At 44.3% G+C, this 17,945-nt stretch overlaps 1 protein-coding gene across 3 annotated transcripts in view; it reads right to left on the reverse strand.

The window, feature by feature from the left end:
- Positions 1 to 987: 987 nt before the first annotated feature.
- The window catches only part of AIFM1 (apoptosis inducing factor mitochondria associated 1), a 36,218-nt gene continuing 19,260 nt past the window's right edge, over positions 988 to 17,945 (reverse strand). For all 3 annotated transcript variants that reach the window (XM_003262314.1, XM_003262312.1, XM_030806574.1), the window contains 11 exons: positions 16,901 to 16,991; positions 11,967 to 12,051; positions 11,228 to 11,304; positions 10,022 to 10,130; positions 8,819 to 8,926; positions 8,384 to 8,472; positions 7,786 to 7,926; positions 5,068 to 5,210; positions 3,315 to 3,439; positions 1,597 to 1,793; positions 988 to 1,254 (listed from right to left, as the gene is read on the reverse strand). In XM_003262314.1, the coding sequence (XP_003262362.1) occupies positions 1,183 to 1,254; positions 1,597 to 1,793; positions 3,315 to 3,439; positions 5,068 to 5,210; positions 7,786 to 7,926; positions 8,384 to 8,472; positions 8,819 to 8,926; positions 10,022 to 10,130; positions 11,228 to 11,304; positions 11,967 to 12,051; positions 16,901 to 16,991 (1,237 nt within the window). In that variant the 3' untranslated portion in view covers positions 988 to 1,182. The remainder of the gene's footprint in view (positions 1,255 to 1,596; positions 1,794 to 3,314; positions 3,440 to 5,067; positions 5,211 to 7,785; positions 7,927 to 8,383; positions 8,473 to 8,818; positions 8,927 to 10,021; positions 10,131 to 11,227; positions 11,305 to 11,966; positions 12,052 to 16,900; positions 16,992 to 17,945) is intronic.

Raw genomic sequence — 17,945 nt, forward strand, 5'->3', positions numbered from 1 at the left:
GACCAGCCTGACCAACATGGAAAAACCCCATCTCTACTAAAAATACAAAATTAGCCAGGCGTGGTGGCGCATGCCTGTAATCCCAGCTATTCGGGCGGCCGAGGCAGGAGAATCACTTGAATCTGGGAGGTAGAGGTTGTGGTGAGCCTAGGTCGCACCACTGCACTCCAGCCTGGGCAACAAGAGCAAAACTCCATCTCAAAATAATAATAATAATAATATTTGATTTTTAAAAGTTAAGCAATCTAAAATGGCAAACAATGAGTTGACTTGTGAAACTTTGAATCGTATTCCCAGGAAATAATCTGTAAAGTGAGGTATGCCCATAAGCATATTTTAGAGAAAAGGAGCTTAAGAGAGGACAGATGTCTGGCATGAGGACAGCAGGCAGAAGAGTCAAGAGATGATGGTCCTTCCATGAGTCCGTCTCCAGGTTTAACTGTGAAGAAGCAGGTCTCTGAACTCAGATTTGTATTAAGTGCCCTTTCTGTCCCCTGCAGGACCCAATCCAGTTCTGGGACAGGAGTTGTTCCAGGTAAAACAGAGTCTATTCCATACATTTATTTGTTCACTCATTCGACAATGATCTATGAAGCACTTACTATGAAGCAGACCCTGTGCTAAGCTCTGGAGATAAAACTGTGAGCAAGGCCTTAACGTCAGGGCTCCTGCTTCCAGGAAGTCATGGGCTAGCAGGTAGATACACAAGGATGAGGCTTGGAAGGCTGGGAAAGTCTTCAGAGATAGTAAACTTCCTGAGAGGAGAGGAGGGGAGTCAAGTGTTGTGGGCCGAGGCCACAGCAGGTGTGTGCAGAGAGGTCTGGAGGGGTGAGGGAAGTTCGGAAATGAAAGCAGTTTTGCGTGTGGAGTAGGGCATGAATACATGGCTGAGAAAAATCCTGCGCTTGGTCGGTGCTGCAGTTTGCTTGCTTTCTAATGTGTGGCTTTCCACCTTCACCCACCTGCCCCCTTGACAAGAGAACAGAATTTAATTTAGAAGAATCAGAATTTATTTCACTATGTGAACATTAAGAATTTGCCTACATAGTTGAAAATATTCACAAAGGACTTGATCATTCACACTCATACACAGAGAAAGTCTGCTGAATAAAAAAATGCTCCTTTACCCATCCGACCTCCTCTCAGGGGCGGCAGTGGGTTTGCCAATTCCACTGTGGGGCTTCAGTCTTCATGAATGTTGAATAGTTTGGCTACTTCATTGAGATCTTCATGCTGCTCACCGTCCTTAATGATCTGAGGGAGAGAGAGTAACAACAGGTCCCCAACTCACTCCATGTGTGTTCAGGCCATGCCCACACAATGGGGCCACCTGGGGCAGTCCCCATATCACACTGGGAGGGAGTTGTGGGAACAGCTCTCTACTAACCCCAAACAAGCAGCCTGCCAAATCCCAGGTCACCCAGCCAAGTCCCAAGTGAAAAAGAATGTTCCTGAGCCAAGGCTATACCTTTGTTCTGCTCAGGCACAATTTGACCTGGGCGGGGCACAATGCATCTCAGAGCACCCGATGAAGTTACAGGAGTGTTTCTGAGCCGTACTTCCCATCTTCCTCTAAGAGTTATGACGGGCACCTACCTTCCTTGCTATTGGCATTCGGTTAAAGATGTTCCATAGCACAATCCCCACGACCACTTTGTCCCTGAGGTAGAAGATGACACCTTTGCCGTAGTCCTCCCCCTGGACAGGGGCCTGTGGAACTGCCGGGGTGCTGGGAGGAAGAGTAATTTCTGAGGCCTCGGACTCTGTCTCACTCTCTGATCGGATACCAGTTCCTGTGGCCAGCCCCCAAAACAAATAAACATAGAAGCAAAATCAAAACTTCAGTTATTATGAGCTTGGGAAATTCTAGAAGCCAACAGTCTTTCGAGGCCTGCTTCAAGCTACTTCTAGAGGATTTGTTTCTCTATGCCCCCTCAGTAAACCCTGGCCTTCACCAGCCCCTCTCCAGTGACAAAGCCAAGGAAAGGTCCTCCTTGCCAGCTCCTGGGCACAGGGTCAGTCTGACCCAAAACTTCCCTCCCTTATTATCTCATTTTAAATTCATGCTATGAATATTTCCTGGTATCTGGATTTCTTCAAACTGCAGAAGGCTGGTTCTTGTCCTCTAAGAAATAATTCTAGAGCTGCGTGGTCCAAATACAGTAGCCATTAGCCACAGCCATGTAAATGAACATCATTTCAAACTAAGTAAGATGTAAAATTCAGTTCCTTATCTGCACTCACCATATTTCATGAGCTCAAAAGCTACATGTGGCTAGTGGCTAACATACTGGACAGAGCAGAGATGGAACATTTCCATCGCAGCAGAAAGTGCTATTGGACAGTGCTATTAGACAGATACTTTAGACAAAGCAGAAGGCACTTCCATATGGAAAAACCATAGTGGAGGCATTTCTTCCTAGAGAAAGAGGTGAAGGGAAGGGTGACATAGGAAGGGGGCACCTTGCTTTCTGAGAACCACCAGCCTCCAAATAATACTGTCCAGTGGACAGAGCAGTGACATGAATCCACTTACTAGGTTACTAGGAGAGATCAGAATTAAGGAATATGGAATACATTAGAATTACACAGGAAAAGGACCTACATATCCATATAATGTCTTGCTTTCTCCTTCTTAAAGAGCACCTTGCCCTTGAGACACCTCTGGCAAAAGGACGCAGAGGTTAAATAACTTGAGCTAAGGTCAAGGAATAAGGTCTCGGAGTTAATGAAAGAGACATCTGTGGGACAGAAGTCCATTCCAAGAGAGATGCCTCCCATCTAAAGAAAACCTGGCATTAAGATCTGCCAAATGGAATGAGAGGCAGCTAAATAACTACTCAGCCCAGTTCCTCCCTGCCCAGGACCCATGGAGGATAGCCAGTCTTAAGCTAAGGCTCTCAGGCCGTGTTCTTGAGATTCGCCTGAAGCAAAATAATAAAAATGACAACTGAAAGAAAGAAAAATAAAAACGCAACCTAAAACGTTCAGGTTTTCTTGTTTTCTTCCTTAGAAAGGTCTTTCCAGAGACAAACAAAACAACAGTGTCGTTGAGCTAGCCACTGTCCAACGTCTAGGACAGATACCCGCAATATTTGAATCTATGCTTTGACCAGGATACCTGATTTTGCCAAATCTCAGACCACTAAAGAGTGAGGACTTGGGGTTTGGTTTCTTTTAAAGAACAACATGAAGAGAGGCTTTCACTGACAACCCCCTCTGGCCAATACAGAAACCCCTTGTTCAGGAGAATCTGGACCACTCACTGCTTCTCAACACTCTCCGAGAGGAGAGGAGTGCTGGGACTTTCTTACCTGACTGCTCTGTGGCAGATTTGGGGTTGTCTTGTGCAGTTGCTTTTGCAAAAACACCAACTGTGGGCAAACTACTGTCCACAAGACCAATAGCTTCGTAGCCAACATCAGGGCCCAAATCACTCCTAAGGAAGAGAGAAGAGGGTGTTCTGTCAAGGGACTGTAAGGAATGACACAGTACCACATATTCTCCATGACACTGCATTTTTTTTTTTTTTTTTGAGACAGAGTTTCACTCGTTGCCCAGGCTGGAGTGCAATAGGTGCGAACTCAGCTCATTGCAACCTCTGCCTCCTGGGTTCAAGTGATTCTCCAGCCTCAGCCTCCTGAGTAGCTGGGACTACAGGCGCCCACCACCACACCCGGCTAATTTTTTTGTATTTTTAGTAGAGACGGGGTTTCACCGTGGTCTCGATCTCCTGACCTCGTGATCCACCCACCTCGGCCTCCCAAAGTGCTGGGATTACAAGCGTGAGCCACTGCGCCCGGCCAATTTTTGTATTTTTAGTAGAGACGGGGTTTTACCATGTTGGCCAGGCTGGTCTTGAACTCCTGACCTCAAGTAATCTGCCCGCCTTGGCCTCCCAAAGTGCAGGGATTACAGACGTGAGCCACCGCGCTCGACCAACACCACACTCTTATGCCAACCAAACAACTTAGTATGCATATCACAAGAGATGCCAAACTGATCTGCTGTTGCTAGAGCATCTAGGGATGACCATGAGAAAGTAAGATTAACCCTAACAGCTTTGACTTTTCCTTAAAAAGCCATTATACACGACCACATATCCATGCAGTGATTGAAACGTTCTTGAATTTATTCATGCTTTTATCCCATGCCACATTTGGAAAGTGATGAGGTTCCCACTTTTGCTATTCACTACTTTTGTCTTGAAATTCCCTTTTTGAAGCTTTAGTGTTCCACATTTATGGAATTCAGAATTTGAGATATTTTATGGTTTCATTAACCTACAGTATTTCCCCTTAGCCTCCAACTTTTCTTTTTAACTTTTAAAAACTTTTTATTTAAAAAATTCAGATGAGCTCTTGCTATGTTGCCCAGGTTGGTCTTGAACTTCTAGGCTTAAGCAATCCCCCAGTCTCGGCCTCCCAAAGTGCTGGGATTAGAGGCATGAGCAACCACACCAGACCAGCCTTCATCTTTTAGGACTGGAATGCTTTCTGACATTCTTTTTTTTTTTTTTTGAGATGGAGTCTCGCTGTCGCCCAGGCCAGAGTGCAGTGGTGTGATCTCGGCTCACTGCAACCTCCACCTCCAGGGTCCAAGCAATTCTCCTGCCTCAGCCTACCAAGTAGCTGGGATTACAGGCACGTGCCACCACGTCCAGCTAATTTTTGTATTTTTAGTAGAGACGGGGTTTCACCATGTTGGTCAGGCTGGTCTCGAACTCCTGGCCTCGTGATCCGCCCACCTCGGCCTCTGAGCTATTTTGCCTGAAGTGCTGGTGCCATCTCCATTCATTCACCTAGTCTAACATATGACAGACAGAACACTTAAAATAATTTTTTTTCTCTTTTAATGTTTTACAAAAGGATTAGTTTGGTGAAAAACTAAATAGGACATTTCTGCCAGATGGCTACCTGAGGGTAGAATGTGTGGACATGAGATGGACTTTTTTCCCTTCTGTATGAAGCTAACTGGCTCATAATAAAACCAAGCCATAACTCTGTGTTATGGTCCTAGAGATACTGAGTTGTAATCAGTTGGGTCCCCAAGGCACACCACTATTACCAGAACATTGACTGATGCCAGTACGGCTTAGCAGCTCCAGTCATATTTTCTCCAGCCAATCTTCCACTCACAACAGCGTGATCATGGTGCTCTACCCGCCTCCTTCCCAACTTTATATCGTAGAAGCATGCAGCATCTCCTGCCTGTGGAAACAAATACATAACATGAACACATATAAAAAAAAAAGCAAGTTAAAGACAAAATATAAACTTTGGGGGCTCAAAGAACACTTGCAATGGTAACTAATTCATGTTTTCCATCTACAGGCCAGAGTTGTACTTTAACAAAAACAGCTGATAACCCATTTAAATTTTTTTTTTTTTTTGAGACAGGGTCTCACTCTATTGCCTGGGCTGGAGTGCAGTGGTGCAATCATGGCTCACCACAGCCTGGACCTCCAGGCTCAGATGATCCTCCCACCTCAGCCTCCCAAGTAGCTGGGACTACAGGAATGCACCACCATGCCCGGCTAAATTTTTTTTTTTTTTTTTTGGTAGAGATGGGGTGTTGCCATGTTGCCCAGGCTGGTTTTGAACTCCTGGGCTCAAGCAATGTGCCTGCCTCAGCCTTCCAAATTGCTGGGATTACAGGCATGAGCCACCACGCCTGGCCTGAGATCTCATTTTAAAATATCTATTCCAGGCCAGGTGCAGCGGCAAATGCCCGTAATCCCAGCACTTTGGGAGGCCAAGGTGGGCGGATCACAAGGTCAGGAGTTCGAGACAAGCCTGGCCAATATGGTGAAACTCCATCTCTACTAAAAATACAAAAAATTAGGCAGGTGTGGTGGCAAGCGCCTATAATCCCAGCTACTTGGGAGGCTGAGACAAGAGAATGGCTTGAACCCGGGAGGCAGAGGCTGCAGTGAGCCAAGATCGTGCCACTGTACTCCAAACTGAGAAACAGAGCGAGACTCCGTCTCAAAAAAAAAAAAAAGAAAAAAAAATCTATTCTGCTTCCATAAAGCTAACCTAAATCTTCTATAGTTCGGTTTACTTATGCCTACTTCCTGTTCTTTCCTTAACAGACAGGATATTTAATAACCATGATTTGCAGAATATTCTTTTCTATATGTAGAAACCAGTTTTTGGATGTGACTGCCTCTCACCTAGAAATGTTTTCTTAGATTTCTTTTTGTCACTCAGTATTCATTCATTCGACAAATATTTATGGAGTACTTATTATATACAAAAGTATTATGTTGTCCAGGTTGCTGAGACAAAACTGACATGGACCTTGACTATGAGGAGCATACAACCTAGTACAGAAAGATACAGCCTTGCTCATAACTACAGAGCAATGTAAACAGTAATGTGCCATATGAGAGGTACAGATTAAAGGAGTCAAGTATTTCAAGCAGAGGGCGAGAACCTCCAGCCGGGGGTGAACTGGGCCAGCTTCACGAAGGATGTGGTATTTGAGCTCTCTAACCCTTTGTTCATCTTTGTGGCTATTTAGACTCCCCCAAAGCAACCTAAAAATCCAACGAGCAACGGTAAACTGTGAAATTCACTTAATGGAATATATAGTCATTAAACTGTTTACAAAGTCTGAAGCAACATAGAAAATGCTTACCTTTATGGTGTTAAGTGGAAAAGAGCAGAATATTATATATAGTATGCTTGCCACGAATAAAACAAACCAACAATAAAACCTACATGCAAGGAAACAAAGGGTAGGAAATACACCAAGATATTAATGGTTGCTGCAGGTGACTTTCCTCTCCTCTCTCCTTCTTGTCTGTCTTCTACACTGACCACATATTACTTTTTTTTCTTCTTTTTTGAGACTGAGTCTTGCTCTGTTGTTGCCCAGGCTGGAGGGCAGTGGCATGATCTCCGCTCACTGCAGCCTCTGCCTCCTTAGTTCAAGCGATTCTCCTGCCTCACTCAGCCTCCCAAGTAGCTGGGATTACAGGCCTGTGCCACCACACCCGGCTAACTTTTGTATTTTTAGGAGAGACAGGGTTTTACCATGTTAGCCAGGCTGGTCTCAAACTCCTGATCTCAAGTGATCCACCTGCCTCAGCCTCCCAAAGTGCTGGGATTACAGGCGTAAACCACTTCGCCTGGCCCACATATTACTTTTATAACAGGTTAAAAAAATCTAGTACATCTTTTTTTTTTTTAAAGCAAGGTTTAGAGGGGGAAAAAATTCCTCCAAGGTACCTACGTCCTTAGTTGCAGAGTCCATAAACAAACACAATACACTTGTAACTAGCAATGGGGAAATTACCTCATGGTTCCCACATACTATAGTCTTGTTTGTGTCATAATAGATTGTAAAAAACAGCTAAAAATAGTACTCAAGGAAAATGAAAACAGAGTAATTTTCCTTTCTAGGGAACAGGTTATAAAATTGCTTCATCCTCCATCCTCCGGATTCACGTTTGAGCAAAGGGAACAGCAGATCCATCTGAAGACTATGTGCATGCCCACCAGGGGTTATGCCAGTAGCTGCTGCCAATAAGTAGAACCGGAAGAGCTCTACCCCTGCAGGCATGCACACTGTTCATTTCATCTGCCACTAGCTCGCAGATGAGGCCATACCTGGTCTTCTGAATCAAGCAGTTCACACGTTTCTATTCTGTACCCTCAGCCTCTAAACACTCTGACCCTATTTGGTTAGGCTGTTGATGAGCTTTAGCACACCACCAGGCAGACTTGTTCACAGGCTAGGGAGAATGAACTATGCCTGGTCATGCTGTAGCACACTTACCACCCAGATGTTAGAGCGTGCTTGTAGCTCTGCATTTACCCGGAAGCCACCAAAATCTGAGTCTATTTCCAGGCCACCAGTCTTGGCCAACTCAACATTGGGCTCCAGGCCCACAGCTGCCACTATGTGGTCAGTTTCTACCTGAGGCAAAAAAGAAATAATTCAGTCAATTACCACAGTTTCCATTTATGCCTACAGGCATCACAATGGACCATCATGCCATTAAGAATTGGGACTTCAAAAAATCATGGGTTAACTTACCTCTGGTAAATGGATTTTAAGTTCTATTTCATAAGCCTCCACCACCCCATCCCATGCACATCCCCCATGTCATTCGAACAGAAATCTGCCACCCTAGCCAGGACTTAAAACTCTGTGAGACAGACAGAATGGGGCTAAGGGCAAGTGGTTCACAGGAGCCTACTCTGGCTCTCATCATTCTGTTTTAATGGAGGGATAGTTAATTCGGAAAATTATATCAGGTTAATGGCAACTGCCAGGAAAACTAATCTACTGGCGTCAAATGAAGGAGTAAGAATGAGGCAAGGGGAGTGGAGAACTGGAAGGCCTCCTGGCAGGCTATCTTTTCCTTCCTTACCTTCCTGCCGTCTTTCAGCTTGATAAGTAACTTGCCACTGCTGACTCCAACGGATTGCACAATAGCATTGGGCATCACCTTAACCCCCTCTGTAAAGGCAAACAAGACCTGAGAGTGAGCCTACGAGGCTATCATTTTCATGGGAAGTACGGAAACTGACCAGCGGTCTCCTCCACAGTAAAACCAATTATCAGTACACAGGCAGTTTTGGAGAGCTGCAAGAACTTACACCCATGGTTCATTTTCAGCACTTCCAGGAATTTGGGGTATCTGATTCAGAACACCTAGATGAACGTAGCTGACTGGAGAATGGTGGAAACATTTTACAGGCCAGGTGATAGGGCTTATGTCAAAGGGGTTCCCATAGAAGCGAAGTTTGCCTTAGGTCACACTCAAAGGAAATAGAGTGGCAGCATATAGAAACAGTCTCTCTACCTCGTCTGACTTTTTCCATGGTCCAGTTGCTGAGGTATTCGGGGAGGATCTTTCCCATATTTCCTTTCTCAGGGAAGAGCTGAATCACTTCTGTGCCCAAGGCTCGAGCTGGGAAGAAGAAACAGAGTAGTTACAGCAGGAAGCAAAAGTTAATCCTAGGAAGACAGGAAGAGAAGTAAAGGAGCAGCAGGCAGCCCTCACTACAGACAGGGCAGAGCTGCAATCCAGGCCACAGCGCCCACTTACAGGACAGTGGGCATAAGGGCCTCGGTGCTCAAGTTCATTTGTAATGCAAATACAACAGGTATCAGAACTGCTGGCCCCAGATTAAGCTTCAGATGGTGAACTCTGTGCACTTCCACCCATGCAGTCACCTAAGGCTTACACAAGTGCTTTGCAACCTCTGAATAGGAAGCATCCTCCTGAAAAGATGCCCTGATTTCATATATCTGAAAAAGAACATTAAGAAAACTAGTTGCCATGAAACATTCCAAATGGAGCTCACAGATCTCTCAAGCTGGGAATCATCATGTGCCCAAAGAAGTTTTTGGCATTTTACAGGAAGCAGCAGTTCAAAGACACCTATAATTCTGTAGTCTGCATTGCCCTTATCATCTTCATAACTCACTTTCCTTAATATTTTATTTCTAAGGAGTCCTGGCATAGAGGGTAGAGGAAAGGAAAGGAAAGAAAGCATTGCTGTTGGCCAGGAGCAGTGACTCACACCTATAATCCCAGCACTCTGGGTGGTCGAGGCGGGTGGATCACTTGAGGTCGGGAGTTCAAGACCAGCCTGACCAACATGGAGAAACCCTGTCTCTACTAAAAATACAAAATTAGCCAGGTGTGGTGGTGCATGCCTGTAATCCCAGCTACTCCAGAGGCTGAGGCAGGAGGATCGCTTGAACCTGGGAGGTGGATGTTGTGGTGAGCAGAGATCGCACCATTGCACTCCAGCCTGGGCAACAAGAGTGAAACTCTATCTCGGAAAAGAAAAAAAAAGCATCGCTGTTAAGTTGCTCAGGTGATAGCTTTTTGGTCACCAAGGGATCCCTCACCAGAACTAATCTCAGTGCTTAGCTTTTCACTATATAAACCTTAACTAAACTCTTTCTACTGATCCTGCCAAACACATCTCTGGGATTCACAGAAAAGCTATATAAGACTAGAGAAAGAAAATCAAGGTCACTCCTCAATACTCACCCTTTCTGCCAAGAGCACAGGCCAGTTCGCTACCCAGGAAGCCCCCACCGATAATCGTAATTGATTTGACTTCCCGTGAAATCTTCTCCAAGCTTCTAAAGTCTCCAATCTGCAGGATCACATCAGTTTAGTCCATTAATTTCCAAAAGGGGCATAGGATAATAATACTAGGAAGTAGTATCTTCTAAATCTTTGGCAAAAGTAAATTTTCTCCTTGTATAAAGTGACTCAATTATAACTTCTATGTTATTAATGCAAATTTATTTCTTCATGGTAAAATTCCTTCTATAAACAGTGGTTCTCAATTGGTGGCAGTTTTGTCCCTATCTTCCCCAGGAGGACATCTGGCAATATCTGAAGACATTTTTGGTTGTCAGGGCAAGTAGGTGCTCCCAGCATTTAGTGTGCAGAGGCCAGGATGCTGCTAACATACTACAGTGGTATAAGACAGCCTCCACTACAATTATCCAGCTCAAAATGCCAATACTGTAGAGGGTGACAAACCTTGTTCTAGGAAGAACTTAAAAGACAGTACACAGCCTGGCCAACAGGGTAAAACGTCCCTACTAAAAATACAAAAAAAAAAAAAAAAATTAGCCGGTTGTGGTGGCACGTGCCTGTAATTCTAGCTACTTGGGAGGCTGAGGCACAAGAATTGCTTGAATCCGGGAGGCGGAGGTTGCAGTGAGCCAAGATCGCACCACCGCACTCCAGCCTGGGTGATAGAGCGAGACAGTCTCGAAAAAAAAAAAAAAAAGACAGGACAAATCTTATCCCTGAAAAATGACAGCAGTTTTCATAAGCACAGTGTTAAGAAGCAGAACACCCCATTGCTTTTTATTTAGGTAGTCTTAACTTTTTTCTCAGAAGTCTCTACACAGCACTTGCAATGAAAAATGCCAAGAGGCTGTAAGGGGTTCCAATGAATCAAACACATCAGGAAAAAACAACTATGGAAGAGCAATCAGAAGGATCTATTGCAAGGAATACAAACACTCCATTTTTTCCCTAGGAGCTTAAAACCCTTGAGTGAGGTATCTGAGGTACAGAGAGAGGAAGTGACTTGCTCAAGGCCAGATAACAAGTCTGGAGAAGAGCCATAAATAGAACTTGGATCTCCCAAGTCCCGGGTGGGCACTTGGGGACTGCAAGATTATACTACCTCTTCAAAAACAACACAAGGAAAACACTAAAGCAGACAATTACCTTTCTGAAAAGCGTCGTTCTACTCTTCACCTCTGCTCCAGCCCTATCAATGGCAGACAGACTTCTTGGAGTACCTCCTGGAAATAAGAGAAGGAAAACCCTTTAGCCCAACAAGCAGGAGCTAGCCCAAACAATACTCCCTCCACCACACAAAGGTGGAGCCCTCTTCACTTAGCACCATGGCGGCAACAACAGGATAGGATACGAAGGCTTTGTTTGCCTTCAGCTCGCCTCACAGCAGGCTTTTTGTCAGTTTCCTTTGAGAAGCAGATTTGAGAGTCTGTCTTCAGGGGGTACACCCTGCCCCTAGGTGGCCAAAAGGCCTTACTTTTGGCTTCCATGTTCTCTTCTAGTTTCTCTCTCATGAGGATTTGCCAGCTAGCATAGCTACATGGGTTTGATAAATTGCTTCTGTCTCCTCTCTTGGTTTCTGATTGCAACTGGCAATGAAGCCACAAACATCACTTTCAGGGCACAGGGCACAGGGTGAGGGTTAAGCAGGGAGAGAAAAAAGGGTAACTTCTTCATGCCTCTACCGGGAGAACAGCAAGGATCATCCAGAAGGGCTGGTGATCCAGGATGCTTTGACACAGCCAGCTTTAGTACCAAGAGAAGACACTCACTTCAGAGAGTCTGGGTTTCCATTTTCTTAAGTAGTAATGCCTTCTATAGAGAAGGCTGGACTCTAAAACTTGAATGAGCTGTATCAGAGAAGAAAGCCATCTCCAGAAATGCTCACCTGTCGCAATCAAGCACTTTTCATAGGTTATTTGAGAGCCATCATTAAGTTTCACCATGTTGTCTCTCACATCCAGCTGTACTACCTGGTACAGTCACACACATACACAAAAGAGGTAGAGATGAATTAGCTTTGAAAAAATTTTATTGAGATATAATTCACATCAAATTCACCATTTTAAAGTGTGGAATTCTGTGGATTTCAGTATATTCACAAGGTTGTGCCACCATCACCACTATCTGATTTCAGAACATTTCCAACACCACCCCAAAACTCCAGGCCAATAAGAAGTTGTCAGCCCAGGACAAGCACAGTGACTCATGCCTGTAATCCCAACACCCTGGGAGGCTGAGGTGGGCAGATCACTGAGGCCATGAGTTCGAGACCAGCCTGGCCAACATGGCAAAACCTCGTCTCTACTAAAAATACAAAAATTAGCCAGGTGTGGTGGCATATGCCTGTGGTCCCAGCTACTGGGGAGGCTGAGGAGAATCGTTTGAACCTGGGAGGCAGAGGTTGCAGTGAGCTGAGATCATGCCACTGCACTCCAGCCTGGGCAATAGAGCAAGATTCTGTCTCAAAAAAAAAAAAACAAAAAAAACAAAAAACAAACAAACAAAAAAAACAAAAACAAAAAAAGTTGTTAGCCCAATAAGAAGATTTAGTTCTTGCCCTAAAGCAATCCTTAAGAAACCATATCCAAGTAATCATGGCAACCAGTTTCTGGTACCCAGTTTTTTCAGGCAGTCATATGTTGGAAATAGGCAATTGGAAGGCAGGCAACATTAGAGCAAGTCATGACAGTCCCAAAGTCCTGACCCATGTGTGGAAAAGGAGAATCGGAACAGCCTTTCTTATTTGGCTGTTTGGAATTACTTATTATTACTTTGTTAATAACTCTCCTACATCTACAACATTTTTACAGAATGCTTTCTCCAACTTGTAGCCTTCACCAAAACTTGGCTCTCTCTTAAGGAGAGCTTACACATAGAGGCTGTTCGTTCCCCTACACTCCACATCACAAGGCCAGGAGGAGGTGTTGGCATTCTGCAAGCTTCTTGAGGTTACTGGTCTGCTGCTTCCAGATTCTTGTACTTTCATTCTCTTCTGAGGGACATCAGAGGAGTCCTATATTCCTACGAATCACTGTTTTGAGCCACCTCCTGGCTACTCCTCCTGATTCACTGAAGACCTTGGAACCTGGCTCATACTTTTCCTCATCTTGTTATCTCCTAAACCTCTCCTTCTACCTCAATTATTCTACTTGTTGGTCACAATTTTCCATCCCTTCAGCTTTCACTCAGTCTGTCTCCTATACTTGCTTTCAATTTTCTCTGTTTATTTGACTGGCTGCTCCATTCTAACTAATTTGGGCCAATGGTAGAACATCCAAACTGTTCTTTTGCCAGTACCTTTAATTCCCTTGCACCCTACTCCTTCTTATGGTTAAGAGTTTGAGCTTTGGAGTCAGAGAGAATAGGGCCCCAGTTTTTGCTCCACTCTTTACTAGCTATGAGACCATTCAATTAAGCACCTACTATGTATCAAGTTGAGACAGTGATCCTTGCTGCTTTCAGAGTTTAGTGGCCAAGACAATTTAACAAGCACTAACAATAATCAAGAGTGATAAATGTGATATACGTGGTAAGAACAGTGCAGGTAGCGCTGGGAACATATGACATGTGCAATCTAGCCAGGTTGGGTTGGGTAAAGCTTTCTAGAGGCAATGATGTGAACTGAGATCTGATGGATAAGCAGCTTCTTTAGCCTCCTTTGATTTGTCCTTGGTAAGCTCCCTCTTCAATCCAATCCCGCTACTCAACCCTCACATTGTTCGCTCTCAGATAACCATCTTATGTTCTATTGTATTGCGAAAACAAATGAAGCCATTAGATGTGATCTTCCACAGCTTCTCATGAGGCATGAGGGATCCCCACCACCCCCGCCCAGCCTATTAACATGCTTGTCCCATCCAATAGGTCCCACCTTTGATTCTATGTCCACTTCACGCTTTTATCCAATTGCCATCTCTCTTTTCTCATTTAAATCTTTGGAAAGAGTACTTTACCCTCTTTTCTAACTTCCCAATGGTATCTGTTTTATTTTATTATTTTTTTGAAATGGAGTCTTGTTCTGTCACCCAGGCTGGAGTGCACTGATGCGATCTTGGCTCACTGCAACCTTTGCCTCCTGGGTTCAAGCAATTCTCGTGCTTCAGCCTCCTGAGTAGCTGGGATTACAGGTGTGCGCCACCACACCTGGCTAATTTTTGTATTTTTAGTAGAGATAAGTTTTCACCATGTTGGCCAGGCTGGTCTCTAACTCCTGACCTCAAGTGATCCACCTGCTTCAGCCTCCCAAAGGTATCTGAACCGCCAAATCTCACAGTGCATTTTACAGTTCTTTTCTTCCCAGATTCCTCTGCCACAGTAACACTGTGGATCACATTCTCCTTCTTGAAACTCCCTACAACCTTGGATCCTGTCCTCAGGTTTCCTCATACTGCTCTTTAAGTTCTTTCCTAGTCTCCTTTGTGGGTTCTTCTTAAGCCTGCCTCCTAAAAATTGGGGTTCCCCAGGGCTCTATCCTTGCCTTACTCCTCTTCTCACCAGATCAGTTCTCCCTGGGAGGCTTCACCTACTCTCATGGTTTCAACTGCTACACATATGCAGATGATTCTCGACTCTCTATCTGAGCCCAGGTTCCCTGAGCGTAGCAGTCATATGTCCAACTGCCCAGAAGACACCTTCACGCAGATATTCCACTTCATACTTAATGGTCCAAAACTGAATTTTATTTTCCCCCTTAAACTAGCTCTTCCTCTTGTAATGTCTTTCTCAGCTGGGGGTACACTGCCATCCACTCAGACATGCAGGCTACAAATTAGAAAATCATCTTTGCCTCCTCCATCTCCTTTATCTTCTACCTTTCACCAACCACGAAGCCTCATCAAACATGATTCCTAAGCATGCCTCAAGTGTGTTCCCTACTTCTCATCACCTTTCTATCAAGAAGTAATACTGGCCGGACATGACGGCTCATGCCTGTAATCTCAGCACTTTGGGAAGCCGAGGTGGGGGGGGATCACCTGAGGTCAGGAGTTCGAGACCAACCTGGTCTACATGGTAAAACCACATCTCTACTAAAAAGACAAAAAAAATTGGCCAGGCATGGTGGCGTGTGCAGCTACTTGGGAGGCTGAGGCAGGAGAATCGCTTGAACCTGGGAGGCAGAGGTTGCAGTGAGCCAAGATCATGCCACCGTACTCCAGCCTGGGCAACAGAATGAGAATCTGTCTCAAACAAAAAAAAAAAGTACTGTACACTGATGTTATTAATAGCTTAGGCTCTGGAATCAGAATATCTGGGTTCCAATTCTGTGGCTCAGACAGACCCGGGCTCAAATTCTCTCTCTACCGCTTACTAGCTATGTGAGTTTAGGCAAATTATTTAAAATTTATTTATTTTTAAAAATTTCGACTTATTTCTCTGTAAGAGGGAAATAATATCCACCTCATAAGATTATTGAGAGGATAAAATGAGATGGCGCACACAAAGCATTTAAGAACTGTGCTTACAAGATTAGAATAGGTACTATACAAATTTTACCTCTTACTTTCTTCTTCTTCATCATCACCATCATCACACCACTACTATTCTAATTTGGGCTCTCATCATCTCTTGCCTAGATTATTGCAATAATCTCTGAAATGGTCTCTCTCTAGTCTTGTCTCACTGAAATCCATCCTCCTCACTGCCAATGGTGATTATTTAAAATTCAACCGCCTAAAATGCAACAGCTCCCCAGTGCAGAAAAAGCTCTTTCACGCAAAGCCCTCCACGATCAGGTCCCTTGCATAACTTCTCAGGTTCATATCTTGCCACTTCCTAACTTGTACCTAACTGCTCTATCAGTACTGAGCTGCTTCTATTTCCTGGCACCAAACATGCTTTTTTGTACCCTTGTGCTTTTGCTTACGCTGTTCTTTTTTACTTGAATGCCCTTCACTCTTCTCTAGTCTGGTGAATGCCTCTTCATTCCACAAGATTGCCCATTCTGTAAGACCTTCTCCTCCAGAAAGCCTTTCCTGATGTCATCACTCTACTGGGCACCCTTCCCAGTATTTCCCACAACATACTGCGCAGATCTCTCTTACTACACACCTATGTGTTATGATTACGTATTTATGTTTCTGCCTAATACAGTTAGCCCCTAGAGGGCAGGGCCTGAGTGTTGTTTACACATAGGGGACACTAAATGTCTCATTACCAGCTTATCAACAAACCTATATCCATCTTCTCTGTCTAATGTCCCCTTACAGGAGAAGTGGGTATGTTCCTAACGAAGGACAATCCCTCCACTTATGCTGTGCATCTCATCTACTCTGGGCTTTGCTCCTTCAGAGAATGCCTCCCTATAGGAACACTGCCATTAGTTTACACACACACTCTAGTACCTGCCATTAACAACAATAAAATATAACAAAACCATCCTGGGACTCCACAAATACCCTCTAATAACTGACCTTATTATTCAGACACTCACCTTTTAAAGTCTAACAATATATTCCATGCTGAGTTATGCCCAAATTATTTTACCATAATGAGTAATACATATTTGTCAATCTTTTCTCATCGATAATCCCAGAGAGAAGTTAGTGTGGGAAAAGAGGAATGATGAGGAAGGGCAGAAGAGCAAATAGGAGAGATAACAGCTTTTAGGGTCAAGTTGAGTCAGCATGCTACCCTAGGCTTTGATACTAGTGCTTTCCCCAGAAAGACACACTCAGCATTATTAAACCTAAAGCAGCTCGATCCTTCTTTGATGAACTACAATGGCAGGACAGACATAAATGGTAATGGAAACACACATCACCATACTGGCTGGTGGGCAAGTATGTAGAGCCTGACAAAGGAAGCGGTCTACTAGCTCACCTTCTTCCCAGTGAGGACGGCCACACCACCATTCTCAATATGAGGCAGGTCCTGAGCAGAGACATAGAAAGAAGGTGGCTGGAAATATATGCTGTATGGAGAAGACAGGGAGAATATTATAAGCATGTGGAACTGTTATCAGCTTCCCCCATAGCTTTAATTATCAGAAACTTTAAGGGATGCTTTCCAAAGTAAGTCTCCAAGTCTATTAAATCATGGTCATGACTTGCTTACATACAGGTATCCAGATCAGTGGTTCTCAACTTGGGGCAATTTTGCTGCCAGGGGATGTTTGCCAGTGTCCAGAGACAATCTGGGTTGTAATAACTTGGGTAGGGATGCTACTCATATCCAGTGGGTAATGGCCAGGGATGCTGCTAAACATCCTGTGATGCACTGGACAGCTCCCCACCCCAGCAAAGTGTTATCCTGCTCCAAATGTCAATAGTGCTGAGGCTGAGGATCCTGCTCTAGATTTAGGTTCATTTCAAAGTAAGAACAAGTGGAGCACCCAAGGAGCTGATATTCACATATCCACTCAAATGGGTTGTCCAGAATGGTGCTCTTCAATGGAACAACTAATTCTAGCTCCTGAGATGACTCTGCCTCAAACAGTTATCAATTATGATATATTAATATTAATTAGTTAATATATTAATATTGGCTGGGTGCAGTGGCTCAGGTCTACAACCCCAGTGCTTTGGGAGCCCAAGGTGGGAGGATCACTTGAGGCCAGAAGTTTGAGACCAGATTGGGCAACACAGCAAGATCTCGTCTCTAGAAAAAAAATTTTTAAATTAATAAAAGGCACGTGGTGGTATGCACCTGTAGTCCTAGCTACTCGGGAGGCTGAGGTGGGAGGATCACTTGAGCTCAGGAGTTTGAGGCTGCAGTGAGCTATGATTCGGCCACTGCACTCCAGCATGGGTGACAGAGCCAGACCCTGTCTCTAAAAATATGTATGTGTGTGTGTGTGTGTGTGTATGCATATATATACATATAAAGTTAGCCACTAACTTAATTGAAAGTATACATCCTGTTTGAA

Source organism: Nomascus leucogenys, chromosome X (assembly GCF_006542625.1).
Source record: "Nomascus leucogenys isolate Asia chromosome X, Asia_NLE_v1, whole genome shotgun sequence".
In the NCBI taxonomy this organism is placed as follows: domain Eukaryota; kingdom Metazoa; phylum Chordata; class Mammalia; order Primates; family Hylobatidae; genus Nomascus; species Nomascus leucogenys.